We start from the raw sequence: 27,502 nt of genomic DNA on the forward strand, positions 1-27,502 counted from the left end.
ATCTGTCAAATAAATAAATAAAATCTTAAAAAAAAAAAAAATCTAACAAAGAATCCTTAAGGCAAATTTTCATTCATATATACAAGGAAGATGTATTTATTCCAGCACCTGTTTATAATAAAATATTATATACAACCCTAAATTTTTTTTTTTTTAAGATTTTATTTATTTGACAGAGAGACAGTGAGAGAGGGAATACAAGCAGAGAGAGTGCGAGAGGGGGAAGGAGGCTTCCCGTGGAGCAGGGAACCCAAATGTGGGACTTTATTCCAGGACCCTGGGATCATGACCTGAGCTGAAGACAGAGGTTTAATGACTAAGCCACCCAGGCACTCCCCAACCCTAAATGTCTCTTGAAAAGAGTTATTTTTTATAAAACAGAACATCATCTAGCAAATAAAATGGATAAATTGGAAGTGTATGTCAAGGTAAAAATGCCAAAACCAAAGCCAAGTGAAATAAGTTACAGAACGATCTCAATAACATACCTAATTTAAAATTATACCTTGTAAAAACAATGGTACGTATTGTTTACCCACAGAGAAATATATTGTAAAAACACAAAAAATATACACAAGGAAAACATTAAGTTGCTTATAGTAACCTCCAGAGAAGGAGGTAAACCGTACGTAGGGGACTTCAGCTCTGTTTATCAGAATATTCTTACAAAACGAAGTAACTGAACAAATAGGACATTATGTTAAAGTTTGACACAGCCAGATGGTTGGCATGGGCTTTCACCGTACTGTTATCTATTCTTGTATATTTGAAATATTTCATAAAAAATAAAACCCCTAATGCTTGCAGCTCCCTATTTTTATCGAGAGAATGCGTCTCCTGATGGCAGTGCATTTAAAGACTATTCAAAGCACTGTCAAATCCCGACCTCTAAAGTTCTTACTGCTCTGTTGAGTGGGAAATAGCCAACAACTACTGGTAAAAGCTGAAGAAATCACATCTCTTTTTCTCTTAACAGGAAGTATGACTTCCCAAGCCTTGAACCATCTTTACTGACTCTTAGATCCAAACTGAACTGAACAGGTTCTCTGTCTTGGGTATAAAATTCTAGGCAGAGCCTACATGTGGATGACTTCTAGACTCACTACCATAACCATCATTCAGAAACCTGCACAAATCCCTACAGTATATGGTGGTGATCTGGATATTGTCAGGAATAAACTGGTGGCTCTCAGCCCTGGAGGTCCTCCAACTAGTCTATCAACAACAAAGATGTCAACCCTTGGAGGCTGTCCTACAATCAGGCTGAATCCCAGGTTTACAAGGATGCAGTATACATGTATCTGGAATCTGTTCACCTCTCTCCACTCACACTGGCATCATCCTGTCCAAGCCATCACCATTCATTGCCTGGAGGATGACAGCAGCATCCTATTGGTACCCCTACTTCTGGTAGGTGTCCAATCCAATCTCCACAGAGTTTTAACACTCAGAATGATCAGTTATGTCACAGGTTTCTAAAACACAAACCTGGTATTGTTCCCCTTATTAGAACCCAGTACCTTCCTACTGGATTTAGGATAATATAGACAATTTTAAGGAACAGTATGAAGATCTGGCCTGCATCCTCCTCTAAACCTCTTCCTCATGTCCCTTTCTTGCTCACTGTACCTCAACTAGGCTGCCCTTCTTTCAGTCCAAGACCACCAAACTCATTCTCACCTCAGGGGTTTCAAAAGGCTATTTTCTTTGGAACACCCATTCTCCTCTCCTTTCCATTCGTCTTGTTAATCTTTTTTTTTTTTTTTTAATATTTTTATTTATTTGACAGAGATCTCAAGTAGACAGAGAGGCAGGCAGAGAGAGAGGAGGAAGCAGGCTCCCCATGGAGCAGAGAGACCGATCCCAGCAGAGATCCCAGGACCCTGGGATCATGACCCAAGCTGAAGGCAGAGGCTTTAGCCCACTGTGCCACCCAGGCGCCCCTTGTAAGTCTTATCTTAAATATTTTTCCTCAGAAAGGCCTTCCTTGAGCCCAAGGCCAAATCAGATGCCCCGGTACACTCTCAGATGGTACCCTGCACTTTTCCTTTGCATCATTTACAAGAGTCTATGTTTACTGGTATGACTGCATATGAAGCCTGTGAATTCTGCTTAAGTGGGGTTATGTTTAAGACACTCTTCTGTTAAAGCCCTTCAACAGTTTGCCACCAGATGCAGAATATGGGCCAGTCTCTTTAGCAAGACGCTTAAGGCTGGCCACAATTTGGCAATAGGGTATCACACAAAGGTATAAGGAGGCTAAAGATCTAAGTCAGAGTTACCAACTACTGGATTGTGAGCAAGTTTTCTTGCTTCCCAAAGACCGAATTTTTCTATAAAACAGTGGCAAGAGTACATTTGATATGGTTGCTAAGATAATCTAATGTCAACTTATGTGAAAACACTTAAAAGTAATCTAATATCCATTACTTTGGGGTTTTTTTGTATGTAGAATACACGTAAAAGTTACCATTAGTGACATTTATAGCACATTCACAATGCTGTGAAAACATCACCACTTGTTACTTCTTTTTGTTACTTTTTTTTTACACTTCTTCCTCTCTGTCCATAATGATTTGGAATACCTCTCTTTTTAAGACCTAACTGTAATCTAATTCCCTTCACAAATTTATTCCTGGTCTCAAGTGCTGGGAATAATTGTTGTTATTTACCTAAAGATACTTAATGCTTACCTTTCTTCTAATACACTTGAATTCTTACCCAATTTGCCCATTAGCCTAGGAGTTCTTTGAGAGCTAACACCATTGTCCATTACCTTCGTTTATTTCTGAAGAAGAGAACATTTCTTTAGATGATTTCTGCTTGTGAAGGTTTTCTTTCTGATTCTATACTTACTCTAAACCAGAAAAAGTGACATTTCTGAATGAATGGCAGAAAATGAAGAGATGGTCTTTTTCATAAAGGAACAAAGAACTCTAAGAGTGTTGTAGTGTCAACAAGACAGCCTTTTGAGGTACGGCTTTCATGTCTTAAGAGATGTTTAATGACCTATAAACCATGATTAAGCAGGTCTTTAAGTCCCAGTCCCCTGCATGTTAACAGTCATAGTCTACAAAGAACTAGTTTGTTGGCTGTTTTCTTTAGAACTCATTTCTCTTTTAGGTTGCTATGCACATTTCCATAGTACATCAGAGGTAAGAAGTTCATGGGACTCTCCCAAGCAGGATATGCCTAGCAGGCTAATAAGAACTTGACTGCCCTTGCAAGACAGCCTTCCTCTTTCAATAATACTATTAACAAATAACAACACATGGGTATATAATAGTTTACAATGTGCTTTCACATACATGATCCCATTTAGTCCTAGTAGAACGTACCCAGATAAAACCCTAGGAAGCCAGAAATATGTTAAGACTGTAGATTTTACAACTTCTTTCTGGATTCAGAGCAATCATGTTCCCTTCCTCAGAGCCAAGAAAGATGAGGAAGAAAGCCACAGAAGCCAATTTACATTTACTGCATTCTTTAAAAAAAAAAAAAAGATTTTATTTCAGAGGGAGAGGGTCCCAGGCAGATTCCACGCAGAACTGGACACAGGGCTCCACCCCAGGACCCCGAGAACACAAACCAAGCCAAAACCAAGAGCTGGACACTCAACTGTGCCACCCAGATGCCCCACATTCATTGTACTCTTTATTACATTTCAACCACCAGCCAGTAAGCAACATGAAGGCAGGGACTGCATCTGTTTTGTTCACCGACACAATTCCTAACATCATGCATTCACTGTGCAAGGTACATACTGGAATCTCACTAAATATTTGTGAATTAATAAATGAATCAGATTATAAAGTGATGCAGAAAATGGATATTTCTTAGGAAGGTCACCAGATAATGCTAAGCACAAAGACACTTGCCTTATTTTGTGGAGAGTTTGTAATTTGTCACAGTGATTCTGGAGACCAAGAACACTACATTTCAACAAAAAAAGATCAGCCCCACTAACTGGTGTAGCTCCTAGCTACCCCTTACCTTGATTCGTGAACTGGGGTTTAACATGATGTATTTAATGGAACCTTGGATGTTCTCTGTCCAGGAGACCAGCCAAGTAACCTTGTTATCATGTCGGACCTCTTTCCATTTATGTCCTGTAGGAGGAGAAGGAACCTTGGCATCTCTGTGAAAATAACAAAGCGGGAGGGACGTGAAATGAGAAGAAGCCAGGGACAGTCTGACCTTTCGTAACCTAAAGTGGACAATTCTGCTGAGCATCTACTTCCATGTTTCCTCCACATCACCAGTCAGTAACTGCGAAGTACTTGGAGATCCGTACATGGAGATACCATGTTGTTCCCAACAGTTCTGTGCAGCCTAGAAAGAATCCCAGCAAAGTACTCCCAGGAACAAAGGACCCCCTCACCTTGATTTCTGGCCCAAACAATGAACTGCACTCACTTGCTACAGTTGATGATGATATCTTCTGGCATGATCCGTCTCTTCAGCATGCCCATCTTGGGGTGGTTGCCACGGCCACGGAAAAGCCCAGGAGGTTCTATCTTGAAGTTGGCAATCCTCTCTCTGTGGTTATCCATAATACAGAAGCCATATTCTTTCAGTAATTTTTCATTCTCCTCTTTGATTTTCTGGAACACAGCAAGGAAGTAATCAAAATGGGCTCAAATTGCTGTTCCCTATTCTTATTTTATCTCTTATTTGAGAATAGTTTGAGGTAGAGAAAGTCTAAAAATCACTAACAAATAAATGCAAATATGGCTGCCTGGCTGGCTCAGTAGGAAGAGCATATGACTCTTCATCCCAGGGTCATGAGTTTGAGCCCCACACTGGGTGCAGGGATTAAACAAAATATTTTTTAAAAAAATTTTTAAAAAGTGATATGAATGCAAGTAAGGATAATACAGTTTTCAAACTTTTAAGTACAGTAAAATTCCCCAAAATATCTACCTTTGAGGACTGATTCCAACTACAGATTCAAAAGAGATTTCTTTTTAAAAAATTTTTTTCAAGATTTTATTTATTTAACAAAGAAAGACACAGTGAGAGAGGGAACACAAGCAGCGGGAGAGGGAGAGGGAGAAGCAGGCTCCCCACCGGGCAGGGACCCCGACGCTGGGTTCAATTCCAGGACCCTGGGATCATGACCTGAGCAGAAGGCAGATGCCTAACGACTGAGCTACCCAGGCGTCCCTAAAACTGATTTTCTTATTTTAAAGGATTTATGTGTGAGAACATGTTACTTAGGTATTTTTAAATATAACTTTAAAAACTAACATCATTTTGTTGAGCAGTGTCAAAATGGCAGATCGGGAAGAGTCTATGATAGATAGGCCTCACAAAAAACATCTCCATGTTTTCTAATACGTTCCAGACACATTTAGTTGAACAGCATTTCAGGTTTTTCAGGCTCACACATACCTGTCACAGATTCTTTCTCCTAGGTATATGGGGACATACATTGCATACTTTATGATCCTTGCTCCAAAAAAGGAGTGTGAGAGTGGAACATGGAGCCTCCGAGCCCTCTGCTGACTCTATCTTCACATTATACTTAGAAATTCAACTTACTAAGTCCTGCTGCCTTGTCGGTGGGAAGAGATTCAGAACTTGTTGGCAGCAGGTGTCCTTGGCCAGGGCTCTGACAAGGTGATACTTGTGAAACCTCCCTATCTTTGGATCACTATTTGCAAGAACAAAGCTCCAAAGCAGTTTTAAGTTTTAAAACACCCCTGAAGTAAAGAATAAACCAAGTTTCACTAATCTGGAATATCGAGAAGACTAAACTGAGCTGAAAAGTCTGAAGCAATTATCATTCTTATAATAATTCATAGTTTTTAAACTAAAGGTCAAATAGGCACTATCAAACAATGAATTAGATAATAAATACAAATGCCTATGGACACCTGGGCGGCTCAGTGGGTTAAAGCCTCTGCCTTCGACTCAGGTCATGATCTCAGGGTCCTGGGATCGAGCCCCACATCAGGCTCTCTGCTTGGCAGGGAGCCTGCTTCCCTCTCTGTCTCTGCCTGCTTGTGATCTCTCTCTCTCTGTCAAATAAATAAATAAAATCTTTAAAAAAAATCACAAATGCCTACATTGTATAAATGTGTAAGTCCTTTAAAATACTGAAACCATAAAGTTTTGAAATTCCTTAAAATCTGTAATTTCTGGACCTCCAGCTTGGGAAGAAACGGCAGACAAGACAAAGGAACTCTAGCCTGATTTCTCTAGATCAAGGGTTGGCAAACCTTCTGTCAACAGAAAAAGAAAACCTTTCTCAACAGAAAAATTTGAAGGCTATATAGTCTCTTTTTGAAACTACTCAACCCTGCCACTGTCACAGGAAAGCAGCCACAGATTATATGTAAACAAGTAGATGCGGTCGTGTTCCAATAAAACTTGTTAATAAAAATAGGCAGCCTATACAGTTTGCCTACAGGTACTCTAGAAAAAAAATGATATCCCACCAGAGACTGGAAAGATCCTTCTGGGATGGAGATGGACGTGCATGGCTAGATTCCAGGGTAAAACAGAACGAACAGGAACGTACACAGGCAGTATTACTGTAGCTGTCTTAAAACCCTAAAATTCAGGAGCCACTGTGCAGGTCTGCCCATCCTTAAATACAGTATTACTAGAGTTAACTGAGTGGATTTTAGGTCACAAAAGCACCAGGTTCTTACATTGAGCCATTAAATAAAGTGCCTATTATTCACAATCTTCAGTCTATGTAAAACCCTTAAGAAAACTTAAACATTAGGCCAAGCGTCCTAAAGCTTAGTACAGAGCCATCTGAAATTACTAAAGTCATATCTGTATTTTAAGAACCAAGAAGAAAATTAGATGAACATTATTCCAAAGTTCTCCAGAGGTTTAAGAAATTCCGTAGTACCAGTTTCTCTTCCTTGCTCATCTGTTTCCGAGCTTCTGACTGGGCTTTGAAATACTGGCTCATCTGGGTAAAATCACATTTGCTTAGGTTGGTGATAATATTCTTCTCTTCATTAGTCATTTCCTAGTCCAAAAAAAAAAAAAAAAAAAGTGGGGGAGACAGAAGCAGAAGGTAAATACACCATTTACCCCATAGGTTTCTTTGTGATTACAGCAAAGCACCACTTTTTTCAGCTGAAGGTGTCTAGAGAGGTAGTCTAATTTCATGAGTTTTGAAAAAAAGAAACATAACCTTATTACTTTGTTCTATTCTATTAAACAGAAAGATGCTGTAGGTGATTTTTTCCTTGAAGAAGGTTACAGAACTCTTATGTAATTTCTTGGGCTCCTTACACCCTGCTATGTCTGCAAGCATATGTATCCCAGTTGGAGAAACATGAATAGATATCATTTGCTTTAGTAATGAGAGAACTATCTCCATACTCATTCTCTCTTAGAAACATTATCCCTGCTCTACTCACTTATTAAATGTTATTTCCAGAGCTATTCAGAATGTAAGCTTCAGCTCAGCCTCTGTCCACATAATCCAAATTGAGAATGAGATTGTTTAAAATCACCTAGACAGATGCAGGAAATGTGGTATCAAGAGCAGAAAGTACCAAAAGGAAGTAAGAAAGAATCAAAAGAGAATGGAACATCACATTAACATCTTTCTTTGCAATAGCAGACAGAGGACAGGCACTCCTGCAGAGATAAACTTTCTCCTGAGGTTTTTTTGTTTGGTCTACTAAACTCCCTCCTACAGCCATATGAGTATGAGAGGAAAGAAATATTAAGTATTCTTGTTGGATAGAAACCCTATATAATGAATGAATAGGGAAAAAAGAAAATATTAAAATATAATAAAATTCATAAAGCTCAAATTTTATACCACACAATTTTCTGTAAAGTTACAGTTTATGTAGTACTTGATTAATATTTCTACAAGGTGCTAGGATATTAATACATGGGCTACAATACCTTTCTCCAGTCTTTAAAGAAATTTTTCCTAAATATTTCCTTAGTAGTATATTCATGGTCGAGCATTTTTGCAAAGAAGGTAGCCACTTCTTCTGCTTTGGGGCTCAGCTTCATGACTTTACCTAGAGGAAAAAGCGGTTCCAAAAACTGAGGTGTATAATTCATGTTTTCTGTATAAATACTGAACTCTGAAGAAGTCTTCTGATGGTTTACCTTCCCAAGGTATACAAAGGTCTGGTGACACATGGTAACAACAACAACAACGACAATACACTGATTTATATCTAGTTGTAAATTCTCCTTCTCTTTAGCAGATATTTACCTGGGTCATTCTCTGGAGACTATGCCAGTAAACTGTTCCCAGGTGCCTGCTCAGGACAGGGATGAGCTGGGGGAGGCCCAGCCACTCTTCCTTTTCCTTTCAGCAAGCAGGGTCCTTTACACCTCTTCAATGGTTTTTAAAAATCAAATCCTCAGAGGGACTCCTGCCACTGCTAAGCTAAGCAGCCTCTGTTCAAGAAGGGGAGGAAGGGATAGGGCAGGGAGTGGAAGAAAGGAATTGTGGGGAAAAGAAATAGGCATCTTTCTTCTTTAAAGTTAGGTGGGTGGAATATGAATAAAATAATATAGATCCATAGCAGGCAAGCCCAGATATCCCACATAAGAAAATCTAAGTAAGACCTTCCTCTAAAACCTCTGTACTCAAAGTGTGGTTCACAGACCAGCAGCACTGGCATCACGTGGGAGTTCTGTTAGAAATGCAAGTCTCTGGGGCACCTGAGTACTGCATGTGACTCTCAGTTTCAGCTCAGGTCGTGATCTCTGGGTCATGAGAACAAGTCCTGCCTTCGGCTCCATGCTCAGCAGGAAGTCTGCTTAAGACTTGCCACTGCCCCTCCCCACCATGCTCTCAGTCTCTCAAATAAATGAACGAACAAATAAATCTTAAAAAAAAGAAAGAAAGAAAGAAAAATGCAGACTCTCAGGCCCCACCCCAGAGCTACAGATTCAGCAAGTGCATTTTAAGAGACCTCCTGGTGGCCCGGGTGCATAGTAGAGTTTGAGATGATTGCTCTGGAACACAGGCACTATGCGGTTGCCTCTTTCAGGGAAGTAAGACTTATTCAGAGCATGAGGGATGACTGGGGTTCTTAGTAGTGTGGACGTGTCAATAAAAGCTGTTCTAAAGGAATCCTGATGTTACACAATAAAAACTGCTAACTTGTAAAATAAATCTGAAGGAGGCCTAGGGGTTTTGTGTATACCTAACAAGTAATAAAGCAATAAAGGAAAGTACTTGGGGAGTTTAATCTACTTTTCAAATACAGTATTTTTAACAAGTACTCTTAGGGCCAATTTCCATTTTTTTTTCCTTGACTCTCCAATTTTGCAACACTATACGGAACTAATCCACGGCACAATAATTTGTTCCTAAAATGAGGTTAAACACCATTCCACTGCCTATTATATAGGTACTAATGATTCACAAGGATTTTCACTTTCATTATAGAAAACTAAAACTTAACCAGAAATCCACTCATTTCCAACCTCAGAAGACACCTCATTTTATGATGGTTGGGAAGGTATCATCCGTAATTGCAGGGATGAAAGGAACTGTGGCACAAAATTGAAATTGTCAGGACAGACAAGAACCTGCTTGAAATCCGTAACCCAAATGGCCAACAGGTGGCACCACTTTCCCCTTTCAAACCACCCCATAAGCTCCTGCCTTTCCAAGAAGACACTTGAGGGAGGGATAGGGTTATTAGCTTTCAAGGGCTTCCTGCACTTCTTTGGATCTCCCCAACTCAGGTCTGGACTAAAGTTGCCAGTAAAGTTGTAACATGCTTCTAATATAAAGGAAAACATTTAAATGACTAAAAATAAATGAAACAAAAGGCAAGAAATAATTAAACCGTTCTTGGGTCTGTTTGGCATAAATTGGTATCCACACATATTTGAAAAACAAAAAAATGGAGACTCTTTGGGCAATGTTACTGAATTCTGTACTGACAGAGGAAGAAACTTTGATGCCAGTTTTAGATGAGCCTTCAAAAGAGGAAATGACAGCTCCCCAGCAGCAGAGTGGTGGGAGGATGACTTGAAGGTTCCTGGCAGTGGGAGCACTTTGTGGAAAAGGCTGAGCTCCAGGAAGAAGAAACTGCTGAGTCAGAGCTGAAAACTAGAGGTTCTCAGCAAAGGCAAGTCACTGCTTCAGCCGGCCTATGCCCTACCTCCCTGGCAGGTCCAAAGGAGTCTGAGAACTCTCTTCCCTAGAGAATAGGCAGGACTACAGTTATTGATTCGGACTAATAATTCTAATACAACATCCTGACTTATTACAGAGTGGGAGTTTACAATCAAAAGGGAAGAAATCCCAGCCAGAAATCCAAATGAGAAAATGATATAGCTGGAGTTCCTATAATGGAGGACTGGGCAGGAATGGACGAAGGGACCACAGTGACCAGTGATGCCTGGGGTTCAGGCCTTGGCTTCTCGTCTTGAAAAGAGAAACCCGGGCGCCTGGGTGGCTCAGTGGGTTAAAGCCTCTGCCTTCGGCCTGGGATCAAGCCCCGCATCGGGCTCTCTGCTCAGCAGGGAGCCTGCTTCCCCCTCTCTCTCTGCCTGCTTCTCTGCCTATTCGTGATCTCTGTCAAATAAATAAATAAAATCTTAAAAAGAAAAAGAAAAAAAGAAAAGAGAAACCCGGGGACACCTGGGTGGCTCAGTTGGTTAGGTGTCTGACTCTCCGTTTCAGCCCAGATCGTGGTCTCAGAGTCATGAGAACTGAGCCCTGCATCAGACTCTGCACTCAGTGTGAAGTTTGCCAGGGACTCTTTGCCCCTTTCCTCTTCTCTCACTCTAAAGCAAATAAAAATCAAAAAAAAAAAAAAAAAAAAAAAAAAAAACAAAAAAAAACAGAGAGAGGGATAGAGAGAGAGAGAGAGAACCCAGAGATACAGAATCTAGCTTTCTTTCAACTCACTCTGAATCTCAAAGTGGGGCTTTACTAGTTGAGCTTTCTAAAGCTCTTGGTAAGACCAGACTTGAGCTACAGAATACACCGATTTTCAGGATTGTCTTCTTCAAGGTTCTAGGCTCTTTTTCCGCATCGGAGTTTGGCTGTGGAGTCATATTTGAGCATCTCCAGGAATGACCAACTATAAGAGCTAATAGATTTCTGTCCTGTGTGCTCTGGTAAACTTTAGTCAGAATGTTTATCTGATGTAAGCATTTGTCACTGAGGACACATGATCAGGGATTAGTCAATATTGTCCACTGCTGGGTCTTAATGTGTAACACAGGGACACTGAATAAACTGTGTTTTAAAAAATGAATTCCAGCTTGGCAAGTCTGACATGTCCCCTTGCAACACCCAGCCTTCCAGTATAAACTACTACCTTTATCTGTAAGTATCTGTGGCCGTAAGGTCCCTGCTAGTGGACAAAGAGATGCACCAGAACTCTCAACTGCTGACCACTGATGCCTCTCCCAGCAGTTTTCCTGCCCAGTATTTCTCAAAGTTTGGTCAGCAGACCACTTTGTTTAAAAGCACCCAACACTATTATTCTACATCTATTAAATGAGCCCAGATCTACCTGGTGAATCTTAAGCACATACGGGTTTGAGGGGAAAATGTTCTAGCCCCTTCTGGATAGAACTCTTGGAATGAAGGAAGTCCGTTGAGCATTCCCATCTGCATAGTGCTACACATAGTGCTACACTGCAAACAGAAGGAGTGTCAGAGACAGACTCTTTTTTTCCCCCCAAAGACAGACTCTTAAATTCTTCTACTCAAGGACAGAAATACCAATGGTAGCTGGTATTAGACAGACTCTTAAATTCTTCTACTCAAGGACAGAAATACCAATGGTAGTTAATGGACAATTCTGAGTGTTCTAAGAGAACCAGGCAGAGCACTTCTTCACAGCAGCTCATAAAATTTGACTGCACATAACGGCATAGTGTTGTGCTACATATATAGTTAATGACAGACACTTACCAGCCCTACCTAGAGGCTGATGGCTAATTAATCTTCAACCAAATACTAGTACTATTTTGTCATCATGAAGAGCTTGTCAGCTTACACTGTATCACTAAAGTAAAATACTACCATACAAGTACAGCTTTTCTAATAACTCTTATAAAGAGCAGCTCCTCACAAATGAAGTTCAGATAAAAACATTTAACTTTGGGGATCAAGTGCTGTGACCTATGTAGATCGACATTTTGGGGACCACGTAGTTGAGACATTAACAGCCTCTTTCTCAAGGCACTTCTTCATCACCAAATGGGCCTTTAGGATTTAAGTAAGACCCTTCCCCCAAACCACACAAGGACAATAAAACAAAATGAAATAAGCAAAAAGGATTATATAGCACAAGGTCCTTCTCATTTTCTATTCCTAAATAGAAGCAGACTCTTTCCGTGGCCAAGAATTAGGCAACCTTCGAACTCACCATCATAGTAAAACTTGACACTCTCTGGAAGCGGCTCATATGGTGGAGCAAATACAGGGCCTTTATGTTCCAGGAATTTCCACTTGATTCCTTCAGGGTAGCGCTCTTCTTCCCACCTTTAAACGACAGAGCATAACCTCATTTAGTGATCACCTAATACAGAAATTATCACCTAATAAAAGCCCAAATAACTAATCTGCTCAATTGATTGATGCTCAAGGATAACTTTGGGCCCCGCATTCAAGGCCTGGATCAATATAACCATTATTCTTCACTTTGAAAAAGCCAGCACTCACAACAAATACAGTGAAATACTCAGGTGAACACAGGAAAACACAGCTCAACAGTTCAGTTTTAAGACTGAGTACAAGGGATCCCCACTCAAGGAGCTTGGCAACTGGAGGATATGGAAATGCAAACAGTTGTTTTACCACAGTGGTACACATAGCAGAGGTATTACTTAGCTGTTGATACACAGAAAAAGGCCTCCTGGGAAGGAGGTGGCAGGTGAAGGTAGAGGGAAAAACAACTCTGTAAGAAAGTACATAATACAACAGAAGACTGGGAAATAATAGTTTGGTTGGGGTATACTGAGGTCAAGGTATTTATGGGTTAGCTAGAGCTGTATAGGAGACCCTGATAAGTGAATGTAAAGTTTAGTGGAAACAGCTTTTAAAAAACCTTTTCACCAAAAAACTAAAAAATAAAGACGAAATAAAAAGCCTTTTTACTTTAAAAATGGTTAGACATACAGAAAAACAAATATAAAAGGAATACCATATACCCATCACTTACATTCAACAACTATTAATATTATGCTAAGTTTCCTATCTTCTGCTGAACCATTTTCAGCAATGTACTTTGCAGATATGACACCTCACCTCTAAATAGTTAGCAAACATTTCCATAAAAATAAGGCTGTCACAAAACCACAATACTATTATCACATCTAACAAAATTAGCATCTAATACCTAGACCATACTAAAAACTTCCCAATTATATTCAAAATTTTTAAAAAGATTTCATTTATTTATTTGTCAGAGAGAGAGAGAGAGCAAGCGCATGCACACCTGTGCACAAGCAGGCAGAGTAGCAGGCAGAGGTGGAGAGAAAAGGAGGCTCCCCGCTGAGCAAGGAGCCCGATCCAGGACTCGATCCCAGGACTCTGATCATGACCTGAGTCGAAGGCAGTGGCTTAACTGACTGAGCCACCCAGGCGTCCCCAAAATGTGTTTTATAGGCCAGAATACAATTTAGGATCATGCACTGCAACTGGCTGATGTCTCTAAGTCTGTCCTTTTTTGGAATTAGACATAGCTTCTCACCATCACCACCATTTTGTTTGAGACAGTCAGTTGTCTTAACAGATGGAATATTTTAAAACTTCACAGATTTTGGGGGTGTCTGGGTGGCTCAGTGGGTTAAAGCCTCTGCCTTCGGCTCAGGTCATGATCCCAGGGTCCCGGGACTGAGTCCTACATTGGGGTCTCTGCTTAGCACGGAGCCTGCTTCCTCCTCTCTGCCTAGTTGTGATCGCTGTCTGTCAAATAAATTCTTTAAAAACAAACAAAAAACTTCAGATTTTAATCTTCACTATTTCTACTTTAAAACTAAAAGCCCTAAAGTTCTACAGAATCCTTATAAAGGCTAATTATGCATATTCTATTACTTCTGATCATCTTTTAACTCCAGCATTTTTTTCTAACTCCAATGTTTTAAACAAAGTTTAGAAACATTAAATAAAAATTATACATATCAAACTGCTATAATAAGAGCACCACTAAAAAATCAAAGTCAACACAGACGGTCAAGTGATTTTTGACAAGGATCCAAGAGCATTCAATGGAGCAAGGAAATCTCTCCAACAAATGGTGTTGGGAAAACTCGATGAATGAAGAAGAAACTGGCAGAAGAATGAATTTGGCCCCTTACCTTATACTCTCTCTACCAAATAAATAAATAAAAATCTTTAAAATTAAAAAAAAAAAGAAATTTAAAAAAAAAAAGAAAAACAAGCACTCAGACATCAAAATGACTCCTCTACAACAGGCTTATGAATTCAAGGCAGTTATGCATTTGACAGTAAAACAGTAAAACAGACTTGAAAAGGGGAAGGTGGAATCAAGGACAGTTTCTCTGGTTTGAGAAGAGGATCAATCCATATCCCATAAATACCTTAGCACTATGACTGACTTTATTTGTGAGTCCTGGTCTTTGAACACTAATTCCTTACATTATAACCTTAACTCCTAACAGCATTTTGCCTTTGCTAAAAAAAACTGAAACCTCTAGTTAAAAGTCACCTAACACCAGCAAGGAATTTCCCAATTTCTAGGTCTTTTTTGTGAAGAACAAACACGGGACTTCTAACAGGTCAGCCCTGATTAAAAAAAAAAAAAAAGTATATTTAACTCAAGGCAGACCTGAACCTCCCAGCACACCTATAATGGGTAACCCTTAAATACAGGGGGATCTCAGTTAATTAAGTTTTCCCACAGGCCTGAGGATACCAGCACCACTTGTAACATTGTCTCTATGGGGAAAATGTGATACAATAAAGAAACCCAGAGGGGATCTGAACCATTTTCCCTTCTTCACAATTACCAAAGAAGAGATAAAGATCAAAGTTTTGCCGGTTTCTTTTTGGCAACATTAACAAATCTTTAGACTTTGGAGAAAGCAAAAAGTCTGCATGTTTGCCAAACTGATGAAGTATGTCTTTCAGTGGGAGAGCAAGAGGAATAATGAAAAAAAGCTGGTATCTGCTCAGTGGCAGTCACTGAGAACTGGACCACTGATTTCAGAGTACAGCAGGCAGCCTACCATGATGGGAAGAAAGGGCAAGCTATCAGCTAAGAGGCTGATAATTTTTGTTTTCTACTTACAAAACTTACAGTGTGCCATCAAGCAATGTGCTTAAGGAAAGCACAAAATTTAACAATCAGACTTAAGGACGGCATGCACTGGAGGCTGTAGAAAAAAAAGACTGCTTACCCGCATACCAATCATCTTTACTTGAAGACTAACCAATCCCACTTAAACCAAAATAAAATAAAAATCAAAGGTTAAGGTCTCTCAGAATTAATGTGTGGCAACACTGATAAGGATTTCAACCACAGAAGCAAAATTAGGTTTTTAGGCCCTTTCAGAGTATTTAATTCCATACAAGGCAAGACCTCGGTAAGAGTGTATCTGCTACAGAATCCAAGGAGAGCCAAGGCTCCAAAGGAAGGGGGAAGACAGTAGGGAGCTAGTGATGACAAGGAAATGATCTTGTTCATTCAATGAACACTTATTGAGCACCCACAATAGAACTCTGACTTATAAAAGACTAATGAATTACTAACCCACCATTCTCGTAACTCCTAACAACCCCTAATTTCCATAATTGTTTCATTTTATCTTAGGGTGGCTAGGTGGCTCAGTCAGTTAAGCATCTTGATTTTGGCTTAAGGTCAGGATCTCAGGGTCATGAGATGGAGCCCCATGACAGGCTCCTTGCTGGGCATGGAACCTGCTTAAGATTCTCACTGTTGGTGGGAATGCAAATTGGTGCAGCCTCTTTGGAGAACAGTGTGGAGATTCCTCAAGAAATTAAAAATAGAGCTTCCCTATGACCCTGCAATTGCACTACTGGGTATTTACCCCAAAGATACAGATGTAGTGAAAAGAAGGGCCATCTGTACCCCAATGTTTATAGCAGCAATGGCCACAGTTGCCAAACTGTGGAAAGAACCAAGATGCCCTTCAACGGACGAATGGATAAGGAAGATGTGGTCCATATACAGTATGGAGTATTATGCCTCCATCAGAAAGGACGAATACCCATCTTTTGTAGCAACATGGACGAGACTGGAGGAGATTATGCTGAGTGAAATAAGTCAAGCAGAGAGAGTCAATTATCATATGGTTTCACTTATTTGTGGAGCATAACAAATAGCATGGTGGACACGGGGAGTTAGGAGAAGGGAGTTGGGGGAAATTGGAAGGGGAGGTGAACCATGAGAGACTATGGACTGAAAAACAATCTGAGGGGTTTTTAAGTGGTGGTGGGGTGGGAGGTTGGGGGAACCAGGTGGCGGGTATTAGAGAGGGCACGATTGCATGGAGCACTGGGTGTGGTAAAAAAACAATGAATACTGTTATGCTGAAAATAAATTAAAAATAAATTAAAAAAAAAAAAGATTCTCTCTCGCCTTCTGGTTTTGCTCTTCCCTTCTTTATTTCTCAAAAAAAGGGGGTCGCTTGGGTGGCTCAGTGGGTTAAATCCTCTGCCTTTGGCTCAGGTCAAGATCCCAGGGTGCTGGGATCAAGCCCTGCCTCCGGCTCTCTGCTCAGCAGGGAGACTGCTTCCTCCTCTCTGCCTGCCTCTCTGCCTACTTGTGATCTGTCAAATAAATAAATAAGATCTTAAAAAAAAAAGGTCAGGGGGTATTTCATTTTATCATCAAAAACTGTTTTAGGGGTGCCTGTGTGGCTCAGTTGGTTGAGTATGTGACTTCTTGATTTCAGTTTAGGCCACAATCTCAGGGTTGTGAGATAGGGCCTCGTGTCAGGCTCTGCTCAGTGGGGGCCTGCTTGAGATTCTCTCCCTCCCTCGCCCCTGCCTCTCTCTCTACAAATAAAAAAAAATATTTTTTAAAGAAAAATGTTTTTAAAGATTTTATTTATTTGAGAGAGAGAATAAGGGAGACCATGAGAGAGGAGAAGGTCAGAGGGAAAAGCAGACACCCTGAGGAGCCAGGAGCCTGATGTGGGACTCAATCCCGGCACTCCGGGATCATGACCTGAGTCGAAGGCAGCGGCTTAACCAACTGAGCCACCCAGGCACCCTAAAAATTGTTTTTAATAAAGATGAATATTTGGGATGCCTGGGTGGCTCAGTTGATTAAGTGGCTGCCTTCGGCTCAGTCATGATCCCAGCGTCCTGTGATCAAGTCTTGCATCGGGCTCCTTGCTCCACAGGGAGCCTGCTTCTCCCTCTGCCTCTCCTTGCCACTCTGCCTGCCTATACTCGCTCTGTCTCTCTGACAAATAAATAAATAAAATCTTAAAAAAATAATAATAAAGGTGAATATCTTTCTCTGAAAAACTTTGATCAGTTCCAAAGAAAAAAAGGAGAGGGAAAAAAAGAATAAAAAAAAAAAAAAACCACACTTATCCTTTTGTTTCCCGGTTCTGGCTTTGGAAAGGCCCAGAATTCCTTTGCTCTGTGATTTTTCTTTTCCACACTTTCATTTTAACCCCTTATATGTTCACACCAACAATGCCAATTACACAGCTGTGCTGGGCATTTCTGCCACTATAGCTCTGCTGCTCTCAGACACCTCCCTGGTCACACTTATCTCTCCCTTTGCCTTAGGCGTGCTGTGCTAGGGAGATTACTATTCTAAATGATAAGAGCCATAGAGTAAACACATACAAATGGGTCTGGAACACTACATAACAAACTATGAAAAGTGGTTACCTCAAAGCTGAGAAAGGAAAAATGGGAATCAGGGAAAGAAATTATTTTTTTCTAACTTACACATCTCTGGATCATTTGACTCTCTTCAACACAACTACAAATCATGTATAATTAGTAGAGTAGTTAAATCATACAAAGTTTTAAGAAGTACCAGTATTAAAAATACTTAATTTCGGGGCGCCTGGGTGGCTCAGTGGGTTAAAGCCTCTGCCTTCAGCTCAGGTCATGATCTCAGTCCTGGGATTGAGCCCCGCATCGGGCTCTCTGCTCCGTGGGGAGCCTGCTTCCCCCTCTCTCTCTGCCTACCTGTGATCTCTGTCAAATAAATGAATAAAATCTTAAAAAAAAAAAAAAAACCCTCAATTTCACAATTCCAAACACCAAAATTTGTTAAATAAAAAAATCAAATTTCCCACCTAAACACACATCTCAAAAGTAACCTGCTATTGCTATTCTCCTCTAGAAAAGACTGAATCTTTACTCCCAGTGAGGCCACCTGTTTTCTCAGACACAATCCTAGATATTCTGATATTCATTAATGTTTCCTAATTAGAGATTCATCATTCAAAAAGATTCATCATTCATCATTTTCTTGGAATTTTTCTTTGCCCATATTTTAAGATGTTTAGTGATCACTTTTCTACGACTGTTTCCTTCATTTTAAAAAGAGCTTTTTCACATTAAGAATCTTAGCCCTTTGTAGTATAAATATTCTCCCCCCTTTTTTAAATTAATTTTTTATTTTTTATAAACATATATTTTTATCCCCAGGGGTACAGGTCTGTGAATCGCCAGGTTTACACACTTCACAGCACTCACCAAAGCACATACCCTCCCCAGTGTCCATAACCCCACCCCCTTCTCCCAACCCCCCTTCCCCCAGCAACCCTCAGTTTGTTTTGTGAGATTAAGAGTCACTTATGGTTTGTCCTTTTAATGGCATGAGTTTGTTTGCCATATACAACATTTTAATTTCTTTTTTTTTATTACCAACATTTTAATTTTGATTTATCAATGTTGTAAACCTTTTCCTTATGGCTCTGGTGGTATGTCCTTCCTCAAGAGATCTTCATTACTCTACAATTTAAAAATATTTATCGAGATTTTCTTGTGGAGGTTTTTTTTTTTTTTTTTTTTTTAAATGAATAGGTAGTTTCCGGAACATGATTTATAAAATACTCCATCTTTTCCCTATCATTTTAAAAACTGTGTCCCTCCCATTTTATTTTTTTATTAACATATAATGTATTATTTGCTTCAGGGGTCCAGGTCAATGAATTAGCAGTCTTACACAATTCATAGCACTCACCATAGCACATGCCCTCCCCAATGTCCATAACCCAGCCATCCCGTGCCCCCCCAACCCCCCAGCAACCCTCAGTGTGTTTCCTGAGATTAAGAGTCTCTTATGGTTTGTCTCTCTCCCCGGTCCCATCTTGTTTCATTCGCTCCCTCCCTACTCACCTAGACCCCCTGCCCTGCTATATATATATATATATATATATATATGATGACACAGACACATACACACACACCCCTACATCTTCTTTATCCATTCATCTACTGATGGACATCTAGGTTCCTTCCATAGTTTGGCTACTGTTTTTCCTATCATTTTAAATGCAACTTTCTTCATATGCCAAATCCCTACACACAGTCTACTTTCATAGTTCATTCTGTTCAACAGGGTGGAACCTCGTTTTTAGATTCAATAAGCTGAAAGCTAGTTAGCCTTCTCACTAGGATCTGGAAAACTTATTTCAGAAGGTTGATATCTGGAGTTTTTTTAAAGTACTTCCCTCCTCCTCCAAACATCAGGCTATTAAATTTTAGTAACACAGTTGCTTAATTAGGCTGTGGAATCCGAGAGCTGACATTGTAATCCAGTGCTGCGATGTTACCATTTCCACTTCTGCTCCTCTTCTTTCTTCGGTTTCTTTTTCTTGCTATCTGGTTCAGGAACTTTTTTATCTTTATCTTTATCTTTATTCTTGGGTTTTTTCAATTTACCATCCTACAAAGAAACATGGTAAGAAAGCACTTAAGTAAGTACCAGCCACATTTTAAAAGTAGTTTTGAAGAACCATTAAGACGTAAAACTGGAATCACAGAATATTAAAACTGGAGTTCTTAAAATCTAATGCTCTCAAATTTGATAGAGTGAAAATTTATTGGTCTCTTTCTCTAGGGCAGTATTTCCCCAAACTCCTTGACAAATGATTACCTGAGAAAGTAGTTAAAAACACTCATTTTGCATGGCAAGAGCCTGGGAAATTCTGTATTTTTTTTACCCTCAGAGGAATGCTTGGGAAAGCACTGCCACGGAGAGTCATCCCAGTTATTATCCCCACCTGTTTTCAAATTCTACTCATCTTCAGACACCATCTTCAAAATCCTCCTCAAACACCATCCAATAACGGGAATAGGAGATACTGTATTTAAATAATATATAACTTGAAAGGAAATTCCTGATTGAATCTGAGAGGGGCTGTGGGAGAACACCACCTTATCACTGTTGCTTGCATACACAAAGTCAGGAAGCAGTAAACAAGTGTTAAGGGGTTCTAAAATAATAACCAATTCCTATGAAAGGATTTCTCTACAGCTCTTCTTTGAACTATGACCTCACATGAACTGTCACTGTGGCACAAATATAAACAAATATAATTTGGTAACAACAGGAAATAAGTCTCAAAACACAAACATCCAGACAAAAATGTGCAATTTGACAAGTGGGGTCCTGCTCCACAGGATCTAAACTCTTTTAAGAATATTCTTTTAAGAATATTTTCCTTTGTCTTATCTATCTAAGATCTTTATTCAACGAGTTTTATATAGCTATGAAAAGCAGTTTTTGTGTGTGTGTGTGTGTTTTTTTTTTAAGATTTTTTATTTATTTATTTGACAGAGAGAAATCACAAGTAGACGGAGAGGCAGGCAGAGAGAGAGAGAGGGAAGCAGGCTCCCTGCTGAGCAGAGAGCCCGATGCGGGACTCGATCCCAGGACCCTGAGATCATGACCCGAGCCAAAGGCAGCAGCCCAACCCACTGAGCCACCCAGGCGCCCCTGAAAAGCAGTTTTGAGTCACCTTAAAATCAATTACAGAATGGCAGAGCTTGAAAGACCTTTACAGACCATTTGACTTGACATACCCAGTTATAATCAAGGAAAACCCTGGAATGGCAAGGTCATATAGTTGCTACTGACCATGATGAGAGCCCAGGTTTACCAGAAAAATCACAGCGTGTCTCATGGGAATGACTGGAATATAAAAACATTCTAGGACTACATGATAGGATAGCAATCAAGATAAACTCCGGATTTTAAAGGAAATGATTTTTGGGACAGGAGGAAGGGAAAGACTACAAACACTAGACATATTTTAAAATAGGAATAGAGAACTACAATATATAAGTATTTTGGGGAGAAGTACTAGAGGATCATATTAATTCAGATAATGTTTACTATTTTGCCTGAAACACAGCACAGGAAAGGGAACTGATTTTCAGTTAAAGACATTCTCTGAACAGCTTCTGAACACGCATACAGATGGTCCCATCAGGAAACTACTGGCTACACTTTATGTTTTCAAGCCTCAAAATGGGATAATCAGTCACTGAGAAACTTCAGAACAATTCCCAGAAATGAAAAAAACCACAACCAGTGAACGAGGTTTCAGGACTGTTCCTGCCATCTGGGGTCCCAGCCATAAGAAGACTGTGTATTAATTCTAAGTCTTTCAACCTGCATTTTTTTCCCCCTGCAGGGAGAAGGCTACTGAAAAGATTAAAAAAAAAAAAAAAGTCAAGTGGTTTTTTTTTTTTTTTTTTTAAAGATTTTATTTATTTATTTGAGAGAGAGACACTGAGAGGGAACATGAGTGAGGAGATGGTCAGAGGGAGAAGCAGACTCCCCATGGAGCTGGGAGCCCGATGCGGGACTCAATCCCGGGACTCTGGGATCATGACCTGAGCCGAAGGCAGTCGTCCAACCAACTGAGCCACCCAGGCATCCCTCAAGTGTCCTTTTTTCCAAATGGTTTAAAATAGTTATTACTAACTCCTTCCAAATTCACAGAAAGGTTATTATTCAACAACTCAACGAAGGCCTAAAGGCAATATAGAAAGCATGGAAGGCTAAAGTTTTACACTTCTTCACCAACTAGTCTATACTGATCATCTACATAAAAGTGCAGTGACTGCCATAATCCCTCAACATTTGACTCTTCACTCCTTGAGTTGGTGCTCATAAACCTGACAGCCAAAAGCAGACCTGTTGTTAGAAAAACCACAGTTCTCTAAACCTAGCACCTGATCATCTCTCTATGGCTCACCTACTCATTAATATTTTTTTAAAGATTTTATTTATTTAAGAGTGAGAAAGCACAAGCAGGGGGAATAGCAGAGAGAGAAGGAGAAGCAGGCTCCCTGCTGAGCAGGGAGGCCAACATGGGGCTTGATTGCAGGACCCTGGGGTCATAACCTGAGCCGAAGGCAGCCACTCAACTGACTGTGCCACCCAGGGACCCCTTTGTTAATATTCTTAATGTGATTTCATTAAAGACCCTTCTTAATTCCTGTGGCTTTAAAGAATCAGCAAAGTCACACCGGAGACAGAATAACATGGTGGTTAGTGCACTGGTTCTGGAAACAGAGTGCATGGGATCAAATCCTTACTTAACTACTGAGTAGCTGTGTGACTTCGGGCAAATGATCTCAGCCTCTATACCTCAGAGAATAGATAGTAGCAATATTTACCTCATAATGTCTATTGTAAAGATTAAATTGAAATGAATATAAAAAATATAAAGCATTAATAGTGTTTGGCTCATTGTAAGCATCTATTACATTTTATTTTTATTATCATTCTTACTACTACAATAGATTACACTCTTAAAACTCACTGCTCCCCTACTATCACTATCTTTACTGCTCATACTTCCATAAGCAACTGACTTAATACTTGTGAATCCATTCTGCCCATGACTGCGGCTAACCACAAATGCAGTGTAAGAGCTAAGAACTCACTCAACCCCTTCTCTTAGGAGAGTGTAAGATTAAGACTCCTGTGAACTTCTGACATCCCTCTCTTGAATTACTTGCTAACAACTCTTTAGTACAAGAAACAAGAAGTGTCAAAAGGAACCATATTAAAGTATTTTTAAATTGGCCACAAGCCTACGTAATTAAGTTGAGCTGAGATTTTAAGGAAGGTGATAAGGCAGGAGAAGGAGGGAGGAAGACCATGTGTGTTCCAGACAGGGAACAGCATGTGCTCCATCAAGCTCTGAAGCACAAAAGAATCCAGTGTGGAAAAGAAACAAAGGAGGCCAGTGTGGCTGGAACCAGCTAAATTAGAGAAGAGGCAAAAAAGATGAAAGCAGGCACCAGATGCAGGGGTCAGATTGGGAGGAGCTGTGGTAAAGAGCTTGGGTTTCATCATATGTCCAAGGGGCACCCAATTAAAGGCCTTTAAACACACAGAGTTACCCGGAGTAAGTGATGAGCAAGGTTAGGTATGAGAGTGCTAAAAAACAATCTTAAGGAAAACTCTTTGAGATCGAAAGCCTAAGTATGATTTGTTAACACTCCCTCTGCGTGTATGAAGATAGTGCAGTTTCTCCAAAAACATCAGCTGGCAGCAGCACTACGGGCAGACACCTTGAAAGCCTAAGAGAGATCTTAAAACTCACAGTACCACGGCCACCATTACACATATATGAGTTTTTCTCAGTGTTTCCTCTACCACAGACCAATACATTCCCTAAAATTCATCTGCATTCAAAAGTTGTTTTATGAAAAACTCCCTACTCCAAACCCAAGCCTCCAAGGGCCACAGTTTCTTTTACTAACCTCTTCTTCCTCCAGTTTTCGTTTCTTCTCCTTCTTGATATCTTCTGTTTTGATTTTCTTAGGTTTATAATCAGCACTACAAAGGGGAACATGAATATGCAATTAACACAACTTTGACATGGTAGTTCTCACCAACAGCATTAGGACCTCTAAACTCCTCTTGGAGGCTTTCAATGCAGGTGTAACTATTCTTAGCTGGACATTCTACAGTCAGAACAGGAATGAAGAAAGAAGGCCTGACCAAGGACCAACAGTTACAGTCCTACACAGAACAAAACAATTTATACTACACATAGGCCTGAAAGAGAAGGGAGTGAAGGGCTACCTATGGAAACAGACACCAAATGCCCAGGGCAACAATGGCTACCACAAGGCAGTATCTGGCTGGAAAGGAGAGGAAAGAAATACTATATACATTCTAAATTAATACAAATGAGTTCACCGAGTATTTCTCTCCTCCCTTTCTGTCCACTTTGTACCACAAATCCTCTGTAGATTTCTGAAGCATAATAAGCTATAAAAGACTGAACATAAGGAATGGAACTTAACCTCACGGAATCTAAGAAAGAGGTACACATAAGCCTCAAATAACTGTTTTAAGAGCAATTTTATTAACTATACACTGAAACATCACTTAGAATTCACTGACCGGTACAGATCCTAGGGAAAATTGCTTTAACAGTGAAAAATTATCTGTGGCAGGAAATAATAAATTAAGGGCAACTTAAGTAATTTAAATATTCTTTATCAATTCTGTATTATTTGAAATTCATATACTAAACAAGCATTACCTTTTTAATATGAAAAAATAATAAAAATATGTATTTTCCATAGATACACTACTTATTTGCTTAGCAAATCCTGCATCTCATAATTCAAAGATAAATAAGTTGCCCAGTCCATTAATCACAAATTCCAAATGACTAAAGTCAATTAATAGTTTTTCTGTGACTGGAGAGACCTATATCACATTTCTCCTTTAAACAAATGCTTTTTGTTTTCAAAAAATAAAGAATAAAAAAATACTCACTCATCCTCTTCTCGAGGTCTCTTTAATGGCTTTATATCCTCTTTAGGAGGAGCAAAATAGCCATCATCTTCAGGTTCATCTTTAATTCGTGGTGGACTAAAGAAAAAAAAACTATTAAGTCTGAGAATGTCTACATTATGTTAAATAATCAGTAGGAACAAATCACCTCGATGAGAAGTAGCTAATGTAAGGATTAACAACATGCATTTGTATATGTTGTAAAGGTTTCCTGTAAGCACTTGTTTTCACTTAGTATCTCACTACAACCCTGTGAAGTAGGTAGCACTGTCCTCACTTTACAGATGAACAGGCAATATCAAGTTCTGGGATCAGAATCTAAGTCAGTATTCTTTTCTATTGCATCTTAGCTGCCTTTGCCAGCATGACCCAAACCACAACAGGAACAAACTTAAATTGTTCCCTCACCTTGCAGGAGGGATCTACTATGTATCTAAATCCTGCAATGATCCAAACTGGTTATTCTAGTACTCCAAAAGCTGAATATAGCTTTTACAGGAAGGGAATAAAAATTTATTTCCCAAACTTGAACCTTAAAGTTCCAATATTAGTTATATGGGAAAATAACTAAGCTGACATTACAACAAAAGAAGGGCATGTGCTAAATGAGAGAAGAGGCTGTGAACAAACTAAAGCCATTCCAAACCAAATTCTAGTCATTGTTCAACTTCCTCCCTTGGTTTACTTACTTTATACACGGAAGAGTGCCTTGTCCTACTTTTGTTAAGACTTTTTGCCTTCTGAATGTAAAAAGATGATTCTGTTAGACAACTATTTTGAACCAGAAAGAGGAAGGAACAATTTGGGGGAGGGAGGAGGACAAAAACAAAAACCCATGGCGCCAGCAATCACCACAGCCTTGAGATGTTCCTTAGCCCAACACATCTAGGCAGAACCTCTCACTGTTGATGGCCAGAAGAAGCATATATGAAGCTAAATAACTCAGTACAGAGACCACCACCCAACAAACCATCCACCTCTAAGGGGTCCAAGGGAGAAACATCCAGATTTAGCTGCCAGGGTCAAGATATTCGTGGGGTTTCAATGCTACCACCCTGCAAACTCCCCAAGCATACTGGATCCCTCTGCATGACAGAATCTGAATGTTTAAAGAGATTAGCTTTTCTTCCTTATTTCTGCACATTCCTCAAATGCCAATCTCTATAGCTGCTTCCCCTCACCATAGAAATCACTAACATAGTCAAGAGTCATTTCCGAATGCTTTGCACCAGAAGGAAAGAAAACTGCTACTGACTCAACCAGTTAAGTAAACGCTAGATCTTAGTACTGTCATGGATGAAGTTAACAACATGTGGGAAGGGTTACTAGGCCTGAAGCAAGAACTTCTAAGACAATTTATCAGAAAACTGTGCTCCACCCAGTAAAGCATCTGGATGGTCTACAAAGACAAACATGCAAGCTAGCAAGCAGTCCAGCAAGGTGAACACAGAGGCCATGGCCTGGAAAACGGTGTTCCTGATCTTCTAACATGGGAAGTATGAAACTGAATCCTGGACTACACACCAAGTCCAGAGAGTCTAGTCACACCTTAGTGTTAGTTTATAAAAGTCCTAGGTGGTCTTTTGGCGGAAAACAGCCACGCTGTAATCACTTTATCTAAGAAATCAGAACACCTAGGATAGTTTTCAGCTCTAATGCTTCTTGAATTGTATTATTCCACATTCCTAGAACAGTTACAAAACATGCCTGAAGAGGGCACCTACTTCTCCCAGTCAAGGGACTCCGAGTAGATGGCAGAATTTTCAATAATGTTCCCAGATGAAACTGAAAGGTCAGAGTTTCAAGGAAGCAAAACCTCCCAACACTCTGTTCTAGTCAATATGCAAACCCTTCCAACAATTCCTAGAAAATCCATTCTGTCATTCAATGGAGCAAGTAAGAATATATGACCATAAACTTATTTTTAAAGCTGGAGTTTTTTTTTTTTTTTTTAGGTAGTTGAGGCAGATGAGGAAAACAATCAAAATGGCAAAAATAGTACAGAAAAACCAACCTCAGATTGTATGCATTTTCCTCTTCTTGAAAAGAGATAATATATTTCTACTCAACTCTACATCTATCCTTAAAATGTAGACCAAGTAGGCATAGTTCTATAAACTAGAGATGAGCCTTAGAATACAGCCGTCCACTTCCTTTCGCAGGGAATATATTCCAAGACCTCCAGTGGAGGTCTGAAACTATGATAAGTACTAAACCCTATATAGACACACCACAATTACTCCTATACATACATGCTTATGGTTAAAGTTTAATTTACAAATTAGGCACAGCAAGAGATTAATAATAAAAACAAAACAATAATAATACGCTGTAATAAAATTTATGAGAACATGATCTCTTTCTCTAAGTATCTTATTATACTGTACTAATCCTCCTTCTTGTGATGATATATAATAAATGCCTATGTCATAAGATGAAGTGAGGTGAATGACACAGGCAATGTGGCATAGCATTAGGGTACTAATGGCCTTCTGACAATGTCAGAATGAGGATCACCTACTTCCTGGCCATGGCTGACCATTGCTAAATCAAAACTGTGGATTAAGGTCGGGGGCAGAGGGCAGATGGGAGGAGGACTACTGTATTACTAACGAGGAATTCAGAGTAGGGTTTTTCAGGAAACTCCATAATTACTACTGACTGAATATGATGTTTCCTTTGGGGAGATGTAAATGTTCTGAAATTAAGATAGTGGGGTAGGGGGAGGTTGTACAACCTTGTGAATCCACTAAAAACCAATAAACTGTATAGTTTTAAAGGGTGAA

At 39.7% G+C, this 27,502-nt stretch overlaps 1 protein-coding gene across 1 annotated transcript in view; it reads right to left on the bottom strand.

Annotated features, from left to right (window-relative positions):
• The window catches only part of TOP1 (DNA topoisomerase I), a 96,367-nt gene that overhangs the window by 18,860 nt on the left and 50,005 nt on the right, over positions 1-27,502 (bottom strand). Inside the window, exons 6-13 of the mRNA XM_032350668.1 lie at positions 24,699-24,794; positions 23,669-23,744; positions 19,717-19,829; positions 12,348-12,463; positions 7,888-8,009; positions 6,869-6,991; positions 4,417-4,604; positions 3,994-4,138 (exon numbers count right to left, since the gene is read on the bottom strand). Coding sequence (XP_032206559.1) covers positions 3,994-4,138; positions 4,417-4,604; positions 6,869-6,991; positions 7,888-8,009; positions 12,348-12,463; positions 19,717-19,829; positions 23,669-23,744; positions 24,699-24,794 — 979 coding nt within the window. The remainder of the gene's footprint in view (positions 1-3,993; positions 4,139-4,416; positions 4,605-6,868; positions 6,992-7,887; positions 8,010-12,347; positions 12,464-19,716; positions 19,830-23,668; positions 23,745-24,698; positions 24,795-27,502) is intronic.

The sequence above is a fragment of the Mustela erminea genome, chromosome 7, assembly GCF_009829155.1.
Source record: "Mustela erminea isolate mMusErm1 chromosome 7, mMusErm1.Pri, whole genome shotgun sequence".
Lineage (NCBI taxonomy): Eukaryota > Metazoa > Chordata > Mammalia > Carnivora > Mustelidae > Mustela > Mustela erminea.